The sequence below is a fragment of the Struthio camelus genome, chromosome Z, assembly GCF_040807025.1.
Source record: "Struthio camelus isolate bStrCam1 chromosome Z, bStrCam1.hap1, whole genome shotgun sequence".
NCBI classification, from domain to species: Eukaryota; Metazoa; Chordata; class Aves; order Struthioniformes; family Struthionidae; genus Struthio; species Struthio camelus.
In genome coordinates, this window is record NC_090982.1 from 18,479,933 (window position 1) to 18,497,136 (window position 17,204).

General features: G+C 39.9%; 1 protein-coding gene across 10 annotated transcripts; it reads left to right on the forward strand.

Moving 5' to 3' along the window:
• Positions 1–20: 20 nt before the first annotated feature.
• On the forward strand, positions 21–17,192 carry CD274 (CD274 molecule). 10 transcript variants are annotated; one of them, XM_068929120.1, is made up of 11 exons: positions 984–1,230; positions 1,369–1,492; positions 1,636–1,762; positions 4,627–4,695; positions 5,351–5,704; positions 6,199–6,480; positions 7,750–7,860; positions 11,350–11,415; positions 14,376–14,423; positions 16,459–16,552; positions 17,050–17,178. In XM_068929120.1, exons 3-11 carry the CDS (start codon positions 1,720–1,722, stop codon positions 17,078–17,080), a joined length of 1,098 nt encoding a protein of 365 aa, XP_068785221.1. In that variant the 5' UTR covers positions 984–1,230; positions 1,369–1,492; positions 1,636–1,719; the 3' UTR covers positions 17,081–17,178. The 10 variants fall into 10 exon arrangements, 9 of the variants coding, with proteins under 9 accessions (XP_068785222.1, XP_068785223.1, XP_068785227.1 ...); XM_068929121.1 differs by lacking the exons at positions 984–1,230; positions 17,050–17,178 and adding an exon at positions 21–259 and having other exon boundaries at positions 16,418–16,587; XR_011138118.1 differs by lacking the exons at positions 984–1,230; positions 16,459–16,552 and adding an exon at positions 25–259 and having other exon boundaries at positions 7,750–7,850; positions 17,050–17,081.
• The last annotated feature ends 12 nt before the right edge of the window (positions 17,193–17,204 follow it).

Below are 17,204 nucleotides of genomic sequence, written 5' to 3' on the forward strand. Positions count from 1 at the left end.
AATGTGGACTTAGCTCCTGTTATGAGGCTCCCACTCCCCGTGGGGGTCTCAGGCAGTGGGGAGCCTTTGCTCCCGAGCGGCCCCCTGCGCGGCGGGGCCGAGTGGGGAAGTCCGGGGCCGGGCCCCCGCCCGGGACCTTCCTGCTGCGCCACTAGAGGTGGGGCCGGGCCGGGGGTCACCTCCTGCCTTCCGCGCAGCGCAGCGCAGCGCAGCGCAGCGGTCGCCGCCGCCAGGAGCCGCCGCCAGGAGCAGCCGCCGGGTACGTGGCAGGGCGGCGGGCCGAGGGGGCGCCCAAGGGAAGGGGCACGGGGAGCGGCATCTCCTGCGGGCCCTTCCTCCAGCCGGCCTGGGGAAGGAGGCACGGCCCCGGGACCTTTATTGGGACTCCATGCCAGTTATTAATAGGACACACCTGATTTCAGAGTTTCCTCTGATGAAGGAGAGCAGAACGGACCTCTGACGTGGTGCCGCTGCTTAGAGCCGGTGCCCCAGCGTGCATTGGCGCATCTACTGCTGAGCTAGTCATGCTGCATCTGTGGCAAAGATAGCTCCTGGAGTTCTGCAAAATATTTTTCCAGCAAGCTCTGGCTGAATTAGAAGTACATAATGACACGTGAGACTAAGAGATTTGTCTAGAAAAAACGGCTGCAGCACAAAATATACTGCAGACAAAAGTATAGAATTTAGGGGTTTATGTGTGTGTATATACATGGCTATACACCCACCCACCCATATATACACTGTTTTTGTATTTATGTATATATGTATGTATATGGTTATACATGTATGGATATATGCATATGCATACATGTACACAAATATACACATACACATGTATGTGTATTTTTTATATATACACAACAGTGTATATACATATGTGTGTGTGAATCTATATGTACTCACTGTAAAAGAAAAATAACTTTCAGAATCTTTTATTTGCTGTGAACTGCTTACATGGGGGTGGGGGGTGGGGGGAAGTTCTGTGAGCTCGAGGGAAGCAGCTAACCAGAGGAAACTGAATTCATGATTTTGAGAGCTAGCTACATTAATGACTTTTGCAGTCTCTCAGACATTATTTTACAATTTAGATTTGGTTTCTTTGTGTTGTATCTTTTTTCTGAGGACATAAAATGTCATTAAGGCTGTTTTTTAAGCACAGAAGAAACTGGTGGAAAGAAATGTTCATTATGCTGCACCTATTACAGAAATCCAAACCCTCAACCTCCTAAGGTAGTTTCAGGTTACTAAAACCTAAATATTGCATTCAGCTGTTCCATATACCGCTATCTCCATGTTCCTCCCACACTTAGAGTAAAAAGGTTAGCTTATACCAACTTTGTGTATTATGTATTTTTGCTCCCATGACAGGTACTGTGAGTGGGCTGTCAAGCAGAAAGAAGAAAATTTTTGCTGAAAAATTTTAAGTCGTCATTTGACAGTATTTTATTTCTTCGGAGAATCCCAACCCTTGTTTGAAATATTCAAAGACAGCGTAAGTGGGCGAACTTAGACTGAAACATGTTTATAGTCATATTTTCTGTTGTTCATCAGGTTGTGCTACTGTCAGCACATTCATATGAGTACTGCCTTTGCCTTCTAATACTTGCTTTTTCTGTATTCTTTGATGAACTCTAGGACCAGGAGGAAGAAAAGACAGTGTTCTTTATACCTCTAAGCTAGTATAAAGACTTAATAACTTTTCCTTCACTGCACAGTGGCATGGCAAGAAGCCTTGACTGTTCTCAGATCTTGGGGAGAAAATGTAAGCTGTATTCTGTAAGCTAGTAAGAATAAAAACAATCTGCTTCCTACTATTCGTATTTATGATGTTTACACACAGGAATAAGCGATGCAGAAATTTGCTGTCATTGTTAGCAGTCAGCACCACATGTGATAAGTACTGTGGGGACCTTGAGTTAGTGTAGATGGATCACTTCTTGTTACTGGCATTCCAAGGACTGTTGTTCATGTCTTGGTCTGATTAGATGACATTTCTTTGTGGCATTTTATGTAGTAGTTTTCCCAGCATTTCTCTCTCTGGTTACAGTGAACCACTGTTAGCAATAGAGAATTTTCCCTAGTGGGGAATTTTCCAGTAATGGGGAAGTTTAAATGGAGTTATATCAGCACTGAAGTACTGTCACAAAATGACTTGGGTGCAACAGCTTTGTTCTCCCTCTCTTCATTAGACTGTGACAGAAACGTTAACAGCCAACGAGACTGAAAAGTATTTTGTCCTGTGAATATCTTATTGCTTTTATAAAACGGTGTCAGCTACAGGTGTCAGACAGAAATTGGGAGGAGGAGGGTGTGGTAGGTTCTGTAAGAAAAATAGTGAGAAGACAGCTGCTTTGGCACCTTGACTGGCGTCTAGGGTCTCAAGCAGCTTTAGCTGAGCCACTTAGAGTAGAAGGCAGCTCTGTAACGGTTATTGCAGAGGGCTTTTTCTCATGTGCATCTGGACTTAACGTGGACCTTTTTTTCTCTGTCTGAAAGTGTAAAATTGAGTACAGTAGCAGATACTTTCAGTCTTGAGGGATTTTGTAAGCAGTAGTCATATTTCTTAGTAAAGGCCTGCTTGGCAGTGGGTGAAAGCATGCAAATTAAAGTTCTTCAGTCGCAGGATACAAGAATTGGAGCCATAAAAATGCTCGCTTGCTATCATCCTTCTCTGAGGAGTTTGTCAAAAACCCTGCGCTGGAGTTAATGCCTAAATTCAGATTTCCTGCCAAAAAAGTGGGTCACATGTGATGGTACAGGTGTGAGGTGTGTACCTTCCCGTGACTGTAGTGCCCATGCTATTTGTTCCAGGCAGTCTGTTAGCTCAAGTCTCTACTTCTTCCAAAGCAGAATATGTTCTGGACCTGAGAGTACTGCAGCCCAGGTCACTCTCCCACAGGCAGTACAGAGAGATGCACACCTGTACCCATCAGCCTCACTGGCGTGCTCTTCTGCAGTTTGTATCTGGAGTAAGCCTGATCAGAGTACACTTTGAAGTTGGTATTCCTCCACCTTGTTTGAGGAGCTTTAGTTTGGAGCTCAACTGGTGCTCTGCAGCACCCACTCACTTAGGTGGTGGCATAATGCTGAAGGCATTCTCATGCATGCACATCACCAGAAACGTAGGTATGTATGTTAGCTATCCCCAGTATTAGGCAGTAGTTTGCTGGTGCTTTTAAGGACACCGTTTGTAGTTAAGGAATAAATCTGGGTCTCTAGCCCTGTAAGTCTAGGATATATTTATCAGTGAAATAGAGTGTGGGGGTCTTATTTGTATTTTCCTTTCCGTGTTCAGCAGAACACTCTTTTGTAATTGCTCATGCCTGCCTGGCAGTGTATTAAGGTGGCTTTCATTTTCAGCTCTATCTGTGTTACCTTTCACAAACTATCTGTTGGGATCAGAGAGCAGAAACCTGAGGAAGAAAGTAGCTTTTATCAGATTCTGTTGAGAAGACTCTAAGTCCCGTAAGCCACCGTGCTGTAAAGGCACCGATGTGTCTCATGACTCAGGACAATGCTGTTACTTGGTTGTCGTCTTTACGTTGAAAAACAGAGAAGCAAAGACAAAACAGTTAAAAGATTCTCAGACCAGATAGAATTTCATCAGTTAGGACATGTGATGTTGCCTAATTTCTTATGCAAATACTGAAACTACCATTAGGAAACAGTTTAATACAATCTTGGCTTATTTCTGTGGCTGTTTGGGTATCCCAACCCAGAATTTTCTCTAAATACAATTCTAGATTCTTCTGTACTCACAAAGGACTTGCATTAAACAGAGTTTGAAATTTGCTTGAAGGTAATTTGAAAAATGATGAGGCTGTTTGATCCTACTACGGCTCTGACTCAAAATATCCATTTAGAAAGTGCAGTGGGTGTGTGAAGTAAGTGTGTGAAGTGACATTAACCAGTGTCTTGTAATGTTAGTGTGGTGTAGGCGTATAAAAAGGCCTGTCAGCAAAGAGGGGGGAAAATTTTCTTGAGGGAAAATTAAAATAATTTGCTGTTCAGTTGTAAAGCAGAAAAAAATCAAGCAAACAGGTTTTGTTTGTAGACTGGCAGTTTTCAGTACTGTTCTACAAGTGCGCTGCTCTAAAAATGTTCATTAAATGATTAATTACCACTTGGCTGCTGTTCACAGTATATATAACTTCACAAGCCTGTATTGGTATTGTGAAACTAGGTGTTTTAAGATGGGGTCAGTTCACAATATGTTCAATTAGGCAAACTGGTCAGGGAGAGGTGAGTTCTATTTCTTCCACTGAATGAGTATGGAAAACTCCTTCTCTCTTCCTAGTGGCAACACTCCCTGCTACAGTTTACGGTAACAATTCGCTACTTATAAGTACTTACTAATTGACAGAAAGTAATAAAGTGTATATTTTGCCATAACCAATAGCAAATGTTCAAAGCAAATAAAACTGTATCTCCTTCCTAAACTCAAGCAAAAAACTTTCTGTCTGATGGGCAGTAGTCATAGGTGCGATTTATTTTGGCATGTCTTTCGCTAGAGTGGAATTCAGTGCCTTGAGTCCAGTTCTTTGTGTGGAGTAGCTAAAGTGTCTTCTATAGTGTGACTTAGAAATAAGCAGATAATTATGTTTGCCCATTATTTTATCATTTTAGGTTCTATCTTCACCATGGAAAAGCCTTTGCTTTCATATATATTTGTATTCCACTGGCATTTCTTAAATGGTAAGAAGCTGAACTGTTTGATTAGTTTTCCGTTCCGTGCATAAGCATGGAAATTTTAACTCCTCAGGTAGTTTTCCATAAAGTATTAGTGTTTTGCTTTTGTTTTTCTTTAGTTAATATTTTAAATAAAAAGGTCTTTGCATGCATTTAAATTAAGCTCTGGATACAAGTGCTTAATATGAGTGCTTTGATACGGATCTGGATTGAAATCCTGGTCATTTTTTCGGCACCTATCCCACTTAAGACATGATATATTTGCAGTACACAGGTAGTTTCATTAGCAGTGTCAAACCTAGGAATCTGTTTTGTATTCTTCAGTATCATGTGTAAAAGCAATTGACAGTTACATAAACAGAACGTTCTCATAAGAGGCATTAACAATTGCAGACAGCGTTCTGAAAGCAACAGGCATACCTCTCTTTTTTTTTTTTTAAAACAGAATAATACTGTGCAAATGCACAAATCAGGTGTCTGCAGGTATAAATGGCCCAATTTGTCCCAAGTTTGGCTATGTGCATGCAAAAAAGTTGAACTTGTATGAAAAGGACAGTACTTTTGGTCCTTCAAATGTCCTAGGCAGATGATAAAAGATAGCTTAGTAAATTAAGCTTCTAGTTGAAAAATTAAAAAATTTCTTCTGAATTTTATTTTCCAGCTTTATTCACCGTTGAAGCTCCACAGCCACTCTACATTGTGGAATATGGGAGCAATGTGACCATGGAGTGCACATTTCCAGTGGAGGGGAAATTAAAGTTCAGAGATTTAAGTGTCAGCTGGGAAAAAAAAGATGAATCTAGAAAAGAGGTTTATGTACTTCTCAAAGGGGAGGAAGATGTCAACAGTCAGCACAGTGACTTTAGGGGAAGAATAAAGTTGCTGAAAGAGAAACTGAACTTTGGGCAGTCTGTCCTTCAAATCACTGATGTTAAGCTCAGAGATGCAGGGTTTTACCGCTGTCTTATTGACTATCGGGGAGCTGACTACAAGATGATCGATCTGAAAGTTAAGGGTGAGTTCTACTGCAGGATATTCAATGCTCCGTTGCACTCTTGAAAGATCTTAGAGAGTCCCTGACAGAAGGCATACCTGGGTTATCATCCAAAGAAACTTCTGTAGAGACTGCGGGACCTCATGGCCATTGCACAGCAGAATAACCTTGTAGTTTCTGTCCAGATGGAATCCATTTCCATACTTTTTTTTTTTCCAGGCGTATGAGGAATGGTGTTGCAAAAAACATTTGGACAAAGTGGACTGGACTAGAGAACTAATGCAATTTTCAAAATATCAGCATTATAATAAACTCTGTATAAATCCTGCCCCCCCCCCCCGATTTCTGTGGAGAGACACAATATTTACCTTGTCTGCCAAGAATACTGTTTACAAAAGCCAAGTTGGTATATAGACATTTGACCCAGAGGCTGGGGATGAGGAGGTTGTGTCTTGCTCATGTATGCTGTTCTTCTGGCTTCCTACTTGTAATTGTTAATTCTTCTCTTTGCTTAGCTCCTTATAGAACCATAACCCAAGGAGTGGTGAGTACAGGAGACAAAGAGTGGAAGTTAACATGCCAGTCAGAAGGATACCCAAAAGCTGAAGTGATATGGCAAAATGGAGGATATCAGGATTTGACTGATAAGGCAAACACAAGTTATGAAATTGGAAATGACCAGCTGTATCGTGTGACAAGTACACTTAAAATCAAAAGTAGGACTGCTGAGATTTTTCACTGTATATTCTGGAACAAAGAACTTCAAGATAATACATCTGCTATTTTATACGTAGCAGGTAACACTTCTGAATGTCATTTATAGTAATACTTTTCAAGCTCTCCCATCGCTTCGTATGAGTTGGACCAGCCATGACTTTCTTCTCTTTCCTATCTGATTTAGGAAAGGCCAAAAAGAAATACTGTGTAGTGTTAAGTGTTGCTGTTAGCGCGCACTTTCACGATATTAATATGCTCGCTGTGCATATGGGGATGGAGCTAGTTGTTCAAAGATAGCAATTTTGCATGGCTTATAGTTAAGTGAAAAATGAGTGAGAACCTGCCTTTTAAATGAAGTTCAATTATTTGAAAAGCACAGAGATTGGAGCCTAGAAATGAAACCCTTCTTTAGAAATTAAACACATTTTCCAAAAATATTCTTTTTCAATGATGATAACTGTCAAAGAAATTTGAACAACACGTTTTTTTCTTGCCACCACAGCCTTTGCTGTCAGCATATTGCATTTAGCAAATTGTGCACAGGTGTTATTTCTCATAACGTCTAGATTAAAAGAAGGCATATGAATGTGGGAGAGCAGTACAGTTTCCTACAAGACATTTTAGTCAGTCACGACCCCTACTGCTTTTGCCCTTAGGTATTCATTATTTCTCTGTTACCCCTGTGGTATGCTGACACAAGCTTTGAACCTGGTCCAGCTGAAAAATAATCTCTTCTTGTTTGTCAGACTGTTACTCAGCCAGGTCATTTCACCAGTCCAATTCACACTGCTGGCATGCTTTCCCGGGCTGTCAGTGAGCAGGCAGAAAGTGAGAAAAGCCTGTAAAAAGTTAATCTTCTTTCAGAGACTGCTGAGAACAAGGGTACAGTTTTGACAAGAAATGCATCTGGGATTGAAGGAGGCTGCCTGTCTTTTGCATTCAGAGCTCTACCATCTCAAAGGGACTCTGTGGTCTCTTTCTCAAACAGCTTTTTTCTATAATCCTAATGGAAGGCAGCTAAGCTGGACATAACACTTTGTTCCTTCATGACTAGCAGGACTTGTGACAGGAGACAAAAGGACTATCACCCAGAGTCCTGGAAGCAAAGATGAATATGCATATGTTTTATCTTTTTGCCTTTATTGAGATAGCCAGATACGGTGAATTGCACCATCAGTGCAATATATACACCTTGGAAGTGTACACACCTTGGGCCTGGGATACAGTCTAGAATGCTATTATCACATCCAAAATCCTAATAACAACCGTAATAGGATGAGAGAGAAAGCAAAAGGGAGAAGCTCGAATATAATTCTGCCCTGTCTTTCCCCTGCTTGTTTTTCTTAAAGATTCAGCTGAGGATATTCTGTGGACTAAAAGCAGACGCGTTGTTGGAGGAATTCTGATTGTGACCGCTCTCTTTGGATCAGCGCTTCTATTTATGCTCTGTGTAAGAAAAGGTATTTGAGTTATTCATTTTAGCATTTCCCAGTTGTTACCTAGTTGTTGGGGGGTTGGACAAGACGATCTCCAGAGATCTCTTCCAACCTCAACCATTCTGTGATCTGTCGTGTTAATTCATTCTCACAGAGGTGGGATGAGAGGATAAAAGCTTGACCTAATTCCTTCATCCTGAAACCACCAATTTTTTACCAAATTTTTTCTTTTTTTTTCTTCTTTTTCTGGCTTTATCACATATTAGCTATTTATTATATTAGTAGAGTGCAACAGGTTGTCAGCCCCTCACAGGCCACTTACCTTTTTATCTCTGTTTTTACTTGTAGGTAATGCCTGTATTTGCTTATAGGTAATGAGGTAGAGCAGTAGGATTGGTTGGGTTTTTTTTCCATCTAAAGGTCAATGCCCAGCTTAGGTACCTCGTGTAACTGTAAGCTTCTAGTTCAGAATCCTCGCTTCTGATTTGGGACCTGAATGCCTGAATATGGCATTTGGGTTTTTAGGGTTTTTTGCTACAATGTATGAAGAATTTCACAAACTGGGAGGGCATGTATTTTTAAAAATGTTTTATTTGTTGTGAGTTCTAGATATATCTTAGTTCTGGTCAAAATACAATAAAAACGGTACAGTACATATGAAACAAGATGTCTAAGCTTTTGAGCATGCACGTTTTTTGTCATAAGACATTCCTTCTGTGGCTTGGTACCACTTGTTTGTTTCATTTCCTTGTTATGTTTTGAGCTTTTTCAATTCACTTGACTTCCTTGAATCAGATATTTTTGACATCACACTGTGTTGAAGAGCTAAAGCGTTGGAAGTAATTTATTTTAATTCACTAGCTGACCAAACAAAAAAGTGGGAGATAAAATATTTTAGGGTATCCTAACATGAAACTAGTGCCCTTTTGCCCCCAAGTTAAAGGAGAATGTTTGAAATGTATTGCTCAGCTGAAAATAAGTATGGTTTCATTTTCTCATTTTCTCATTTTTCTTTCTTTTTTTTTTCCCTTTGGGGGAAGATGGGTTTTAATAATTAGGGATGTTTTTTACTCTTCGTCCTAAGAGATGCGATAAAGTCAGGCAGATCTCTGAACATCCATAGGATTCATTTTGAAAATATCAGAAGGGAAGTTTTTTGTTGAACATTCTGGTTTTGATGGAAACAATTAATCTGATTATAACAAATTTGCGAACATTTTTATATCATCCATAGTTACTTTTTTTTTTTTGAAGTAACCTTCCTGAATTTTTTTTGTCAAGATGTATGCAAGGAAAAAGTGCAAGAGGCCTCAGATCTGACACTCTTCTCCTAGTGTTACAATCTCATGGTCACGCTACTCTGTGAAGTGTTACCAGGAATGCCCCGAAAAGCTGAGCAAGATAACGGACTAGTGCCTCGTCTGGAAATTCTCAAATTTTGTAGTATGTGCAGATGGGTAGCTGGCATGAAATCCAGGTGGATCCAAAGCAAATGCTGTGTTGTAATATCTTTTCAAGCAGTATTTCAAGAGCTCTCCTCCTTCCTAATGAAAACTAGAAACGGCACTGTATTCTGGCTGAAAATCACACAAAAGCACCTATCAGCAAAGTCTACACTTGAAATTTCAGGTTCATGAAATATGAGATAGAACTAAATGCAGATATTCAGTCTTTTGGTCACAGACTACTCTCCAGCACAGGTGCTGTGGACACAGGTTCTGGGAGAGGTATCTGTAATCCTAACACGCTTGCAGATGATGGCTACAGGCTACAGAGGGCTGCACACAACCCTGTGTGTCTAAGAATATATTTGTCCTAAGAATGTGATAGGAGTAGGGGCAGAACATGAAAGTGGAAGAAGGGCCAGCAGAGATCCTTGGCTTCTCAGAAGATTCCCATCTGGGGATTTTAGATGAAGGTCAGAAGTTTCCTAGGTTGCTTGAGAAATATTTATGATATACATGTATATGTATATATTTATGATATGTGTGTGTGTGTATATCTATCTATCTAGATATATATAGATGTCATAACCTACAAGTTAATTCAGAAAGTAAACTAGTAGTGACATTGTATTTCTTTTAAAACCCAAGCTGTCAAAGATGAGCAGACAGGTGATTCTTGAAATAAAGGAAGGTTCTTTAAGGATGGAACCTTCCTGGAATATGAACTTTTTTTTCCCCCAGAACACTGAGAAGATGATTCTCTTTTTGTTCCTTATTGTTTAATAAATTCAAATTAGGGGTGAAAGCATACCACTGAACAAGTACTTTTCAGTCAAACCTTGTGCCTAGTGTCAAGGAGTTCTGGCTTAAAGGTATTCTGGAAAGGAAACTGAAAAACTGGGCAGTAAAGAATGTATTTTAGAGGATTTGAAGAAATGAAGTGTTTTGAGAATGAATGATTACACTGTGGCAAGAGTGCTCTTCCCACTAATGTGCTTGAGCCTCTCCTAGATCACAAATGAGTATTTTGTTTCTTTTTTGATTTTCTCTCTTATTCTCTTTCAACTAAAGAAAATAAGGTCAATAGAGCGTGTCTGGCTAATGCATCAATGAATGTGGCAAGTATGTACAGCATGGCGTAAATCTAGATCAGCATCACTCTCATGGAAATAGTTGCTTGTGAATTTGTTCTGTAATTATGACAACCGTAGGCAAAATTACATTCACCTCCCATTTTGCATTCTACTTTCCATTTAAGTAACAACTATATATTACAGTTAAAGAGTGAGGTAAACACTTAATACTTTGGGATACTTCATTAGTTACTTAAAAGGAAAAGATGAAAAAAAAAGCATACCTGTTCCAGGAGCTGATGCAGCCCTGATACAAACAAGAGAGGGACAGAGGGGTTTCCCGTGTTTTGATAAGTTTAGGATAGGATAAGACATGTTCCCTGCAACGTACACCTTGTGATGGCAGCAAAACCTGGTGTGCAGACTCTTATGCTGCAAATTACGTTGGCACTACCCTGTGCTGCCTCCGGTATTGTAATGTACATGGGAAGCTCTGTGTCACAACACTGAGGACAGAGAGGTTGCCCGAGCCCTGAGGGTTACAGGGAGAAGCTGTAGCTTATTTAATATCTTCTGTTTCTTCCTGTTGAGATGCTGGTGCTGTTTAGCAAAGCTCGGTGAATGGGTCTCAGTAGCACCATAACAGTGAGAAACAGGGGAAGAGGAAGAGAGAGTTAAGATTTATTGAGGAAGAGAAGAAATTAAAATCCTCGCATGGTGGCTTATGGGATTTTTTTTTAATTTGGTGTTTGGTTTTATTCAGAGACCACTTTAAACTGCACTGTTCTGTCAAAAGTTAGTTGTTACTGGCATTTTTTTTAAGTGTTCTTGCCCAAAACAGACAAGATTTTTGGTATTAAACCTTTCCCTTGCCTGCATTTCAATCACACAATTCCTGGAAAGCCTGGGACAGCAGGTTTTAACAAAGATTTATCACTATATGAAAAGTTAAAGCTATGCTAACTGTTTTCTCTATGTATGTGGTTTATTTAAAGAGCTGTCCAAAAATGAGGATAAACATGATTGCAGAAATACTTCTTTTGAAGAGGAAGACCTGAAATGTAAGTATAAATCATAATAGGAAAAGCAGTAGCACATTTTATACAGCACATCTCATCTGCAGTCTTTACATCTCATAAACCAGCAGAGGCCTGATTCGTGGCTAGTTTATTCAATTTTTTGTTTCAACAGACAGTGCCTTCAGGAGAAATATGGCCCCCCATTCTGCATCTTATAGACTCACCATCACAACAGTTTGTATGGCTGTACTGGGAGTTATATCAAAGAACTAATCTGTTTTTAAAAATAAAAAGAAAATTGTGTAAAAAAAATTGATGTGGGGATATATAAAGCCAAATCAGTCCTTCATCTATCCCACGCTTTTGTTACAGAAAAACTTGCCAGCACGAGTGACAGAGTGGTGCAGGATAGTGGGGAAGGGGACGAGGAAGGAGATTTTAGGGCATCCCTGCCACTCAAGCAAGTCTCAAGCTATGAGATTCTGTCTCAGCAAAGCGTGGTCTCAGGAAAATAAATGACCAAATCTCTGAAATTCCTAAAACAAACTAAGGAGTAATTGGGGTTTTTCTTTCACTTTCTCTCCAATTTCCAAGGCATTTACATTACGTTCCAAATCCCTCCCTAGCACACTTTACTGTAATGAATAAGAACAAACAGAGGTATGCCTGCCAGTCCCACAGAAATGTCTTGAGGTCAGGTAGTTACGGCTTGAGGATATGCTAGTAGGGAAACCAAAAGACTAGACACTGAAGAATGGGTTGGACTTTGAAAAGAATGGGGATTCGAAGCCCCAGCAATTCCACTGTCTGTATGTGTTAGGAGAGCACTTCCCACGAGTGTGCTTGAACTACTCATTTCTTTCCTTCCATGATTACCTTCTGTTTCTGTTTTATCTGACCTTTCATTAATTTCATTTTTTAGAACATTAATTTTGACAATGAAGGAAACTTTTGGTGCCTCCAAACTCTAGAGAAAAGAGTCACAAAGCCATGAAATGTTCTGTGGCTTCAAAATTAATCCTTGTATTTGATAAATTTTTCTTGTAATTCTTCCTTTCACAGATAAGCAAGTTGAGAAGACTTAGTTTAAGCAAGGAAAGCTCTTTTGCCTCAGTGAATGTTTGACACCTGAAGTTCTGCATTCTGTTTATTGAAGGGGGATTTTCATTTTTTTGGTTTTTATTCTGAGATTGCAGTTTTCTTCCGTATCATTGTAAGTCAGGTAAAACTGCAATGAAGCTAATGGAATTATCATAGTGTAAAAAGCCCTTGGATTCAGGCCTTTATATATGTGACTAGGTATGGAGATATTTACTCAAATATCCACGTTTATGCTTTAGATAAAGGTTATGCACTTTCAAGGACATGTTTCATTCAAAAGTATCTTTAAAGTAAAGCACTTTAGGTCTGTGACCATAATGAATTTTGTAGCTAGTTCTAGAGTAGTCCATCTTCTGGACTGTTTTTCTGCACAGAGGCCTGCATTCCCTGCAGAGATTTTGCTTTCCAACTTGTAAAGAAAATGTTTAATACTTTGATCTGCATAAAATATTAGAGTGCAACAATACAGAATAGGGCATTTTCTGTCCTTATTGTAGATTTTAAAGTATTAGTCACCCACAGCTAAGCCCGAAATAGATTCTGTAACCCTCTTGACACCATGATTTGGAATTAATTATGTAATACTGAGCTGCTTAAATTTCTTGCTCTGAAGTTCTTTTGGGGATATAATTTCTACGTGTGATGTAGCTGGTACGCCTTGCTTACTGCTGGTCACTCTTCTTGTTTACCATTTGGAGAAGATGCAGCTAGATCTTCAGGAAGAACAGCTCTTGATTTGGACTGGCTTTTTATTCAAGTCCTTTTAATTCATCTTGGAAATAGAAAGGGAACCTTCAGACTTCAAGGACGTGAAATCCATGCTCATGTGACTTCTTAAGAAATGCTCAGAGCACATGCTGCTGGATTCAAGTTTTCAGCTATTCATTTGTTACATTTGCTAGGTGCATAACTTTGTGTGTAAGAAATTCACAGATTAGAATTATTTATTACAATGCTATTCACAATTATATATTTTTAATAAAATATATTTTGCCTTTCTTGTGTTTTGTTTTTTTCCTGCTCTCTGATTTGTTGATGCTAGGTGTCAGGACTACTTGTGGCATTTCTGAAAACTCAAATGTCTAAGATGTGGGTGCAGTATAGTATCTGTCTCTATACCATCATTTATTTTTCATTTCATGTCATTCTTCTCTTGACTCCCACAGAAAAGAGAGTGGAGATCTGGAATCTGTTTGTACTCGGGTTTTATTTTTCAGTTTGAAATAGATGAGTCTATCATGGGATCCTAAAGACATCCTGAACCTTCAGCTGAGGTCTGCCCTGGTAGCAGTATCCAATCTAACTGATGTGAAGCTGTGTTTAATAATGTCTCAGCAAACTGCAGTAGGATAGAAAAATGCTTTTGAGAACCATAATTAAGTCAGTAGACCCAAGTCAAGTTAAAAAGTTACTGTAAAACGATTTCTCTAATTCATTGCAGCCCTTGCATATTTAATACTGGTTCTTGCTGTTTGGTTCCTCATAGATACTATGCAAACCTGACATCCACTTTTTGAGGTCTTGATCCTGGTGTCATTGAAGGGAATGGATAATTCTTAGTTATTCCCAGAGCATAGGAATGGGCTCAGAAATCTTTAGACCATGTGTGGAAAAAGCATTGACTCTCTTCTGTGCACAAACATGGTTTCATATTACCTTATATATAATGCCTTTTCAAGACAACCTCTTCATTTTATGCTTCCTGTTGGAGGAATGCAACAGCTATGTGCATATCAAAGCAAATGTGAAAAGGCTATTCTTTTCTCTTAACTAATCACCCTTTGCAAGGCAGTGCTATTAGTGCTTGCTTGGTATCACGGAACCAAAGTCAATCTTTTTATTGTACTCCTTATAAAACTCAAAAATAAGCAAAAATTGTTTTATGTATGTTTTTCCAACAGGGGAAAGTACTATAATGCTTCTGAATTCTTCAGACTTGACTGGCCCAAGTATGTATGTTTGACCTGTGCTATTTTATAGAAACATCCTCAACGTTATGGATTTAGAAGTCATTAAAGCAGAAAGTTGGTTAGAACTTGTTTAGCCGCAGTAATAACAATGTCTTATTTTAATGGGAAAAATACATGTGTATTTCCTTGCTTAATCCACACAAGCATGACTGAATTTTTCTGTAATTTTACATGCCACAGCTTTGCACTACGAGCAGACCTCTTAAACAGTTCTGACTTCAGATGCGTCCTTTGGTTCTGTTCATTTTGACAGAAATCTATTGCTTTTTCTCCACATATAGTCAGCGCTTGCTGCGTTATTGTTAACCTCACTGTACATCAGATAAGTAAAATAACGACATAAGAGGTTTTAAATACATTTAAAAATTCTGCAGCTGCACCTTGCCACCCAAAATGCCAGTGCTTGAGCTCCTGAGTGGTTGATAGGACGCTTGGCTGATAGGACGCTTGAAATTTTGCTACTTTGCTAGAAAGGCAAGAGCTGTAATACGTAAGAGATTATGTGAAAAGACCTGTTCACTCTAAATAAACTGCACTTTGCTTTCCTTTGACATCCAAAATGAAACTTTTTAAACCTAATTTTAGCCCTCTTAATAGTTAGACTTTTATTGTAAGCTAATTCTCTGGGCTTCCTTTTTGTCAGTACAGGGAGAGAGGCCCACACGTTGGTCCTCCTGTGCCATGAGTCATTTTGACACAGTTACTTTCTAGTCTTGACAGAGGGCAAATACACAGCGAACCAGTAATAAGAGACTTTTAGATCATGTGAATTCGGAGAGAGAAAATACCTTCTGATCCCAACATAAAAACTATAGTTAAATACTATGTTTTTAACAGTGTTATTTTCTTTTGGTTAACAATTTCTGTGTGGTACTTCAGTGTTTGGCTGTCTAGAAAAATAAAATCGAGTAGGAAGCCAGAGCAGACTGTGTTTCAGTAAGCCGCATTGTCCTGCTGATGACCAAGCACTTTCAGATGCCCCAAATTGCTCAGAAAAGCCAGATTCATATGCAAACTCAGAACCGGTTCATTGTTATTTGGGTTCAGGGCTTGTTCATTTGCAGTTTGGCGGCCTGTTACAGAATATGCCATTTCATTTTGTTCCTTGTAGAATACCAGTTCTACTTATGTAATAACAATTACATTAAAGGATAACAAATAATAAGAAAAATAGAATCACTGCCTTTGGACCAGCAGGGCTTTTCATGGAACAGCATGTAGGATGCACGTCCTTTTTTCCTTCTTTTCGCCCAAAAGATAACTTTAATATCCTGGAGACATGTACCAACAGCATATCAACCAGCCTTGGGTTAACCTGCAAAATGGCAGAGATATTAACAGTGGGATGTTTTAACAGTAGGGACCTTTGTGGCATATTTTCCCTACTTCCCTGTCTCCTGCTCCATATTTCTATGGTCAGACAATCCAGGTGATTGTCCCTGCCAAGTACCTGCCAAGTACTTTTGTGCTCAGCAGATGCCCCAGGCAGCTCACTGGCTCGGGGCAGATGCACTAAGCCTCCTGCTCCCCTTTGCCAGAATGAGAATGCACCAAGGAAATCTATTATGGCTAGAGCTGTCTCAGAACAAGTAGAAGATGGTGCAGGTGACTGTGAAGTAACCCTGGATACCTCTTCTGTCAAGCTGGGAGAGAACAAAGGAGATTCTTGCTTTCCTTACCGAGGAAATCTCAGCATCTGCAGACAAATCTAGACACAAAAGGACATGCTGTAGCTGAGAGAGTAATGAATCTGAAATTGCAAAAGCATGGAACTATAGAAGAAATTGTATTACAGTGAGGAAGCTGAACATACATTGTCAGGAATGGAAAGGAATGTTTAGTGTAGCTGTGAAGCAGAAGCAGGCAAGAGATCTATCTTCCTTCTAGTTCTGGCAGAATGAGCATATCGGGAGATACCACTAGCCTCTGAAGACCAGCTTTGCAGCAATATTTGCTATTTGATCTCTGCATAGGGTACCTGCAGTCCCCCACTCTGCTTGTGCCTCCCCTCCAGTCTGTGCTCCACGTGCCTTCCCAAAGGACTTGCTGCAGGCAGAGTCACCCATAGAAGGGCATCGTGGTATGCAGCAAAGGCACCATGACTCCAGGTGGGACATCCATCAGCCACAGTAACTCTGGCAGAGGGTTATCGCCTGCCTTTCCTGCCTCACAACACCTATGGGTTTTGCATGACTTGCACATTGCTCATACTTTTCTGCCCTCTTCTTTACTCTGCTATGAATAAATCCTGTTAAAAAAAATCTTGTTTGTTCCAAAGTGTGTTTGCATAGAATTTCCTTCTTGCATAGGCTGTTTGCCTTTTCCTGGAAGGCCACAAACAAGCCAGGCCTTCAAGTGCTGGTGGCAGGTGGAGGGTAAAATGGAGGTACGAGAACAGTAAAAGCATCAGGGAGGAAGAAGTGTTTTAGAAAGATTGATTTCCCCCGTTCCCACATATAAAAAGAGCATGGATCTTATCCTGCTGCCACCTTCTCCCCTTTGCTTTTACTGAAAGTGTTAAGGACATCAGGCAACCTTAATTCTTTTTTGTAAATCACAGATCAAACATAATTCTGGCCCTGGTGGACTTTTTTGTCTCCTGCAGGTGGCCTACCATCCAATCCATTGATTTCTGATAGCTGCCAAAGAGGTCACTGGAGTTTTTCTGGCGAAAGGTCAGGTTACACATGGACAGCTTCCTGAGCCAAGACAACACACAAGATAAACTCACTGAGGAAAATAAAAGAGGTAAAAAGGTAG

Coding starts and splice junctions, on each gene's coding strand:
- CD274 (XM_068929120.1), top strand. CDS start 1,720: ATGGCAAGAAGCCTTGACTGTTCTCAGATCTTGGGGAGAAAAT. Junction 11,416..14,375: donor TGAAGAGGAAGACCTGAAAT/GTAAGTATAAAT, acceptor TTTTTCCAACAG/GGGAAAGTACTATAATGCTT. Junction 14,424..16,458: donor TTCAGACTTGACTGGCCCAA/GTATGTATGTTT, acceptor CCTCCCCTCCAG/TCTGTGCTCCACGTGCCTTC.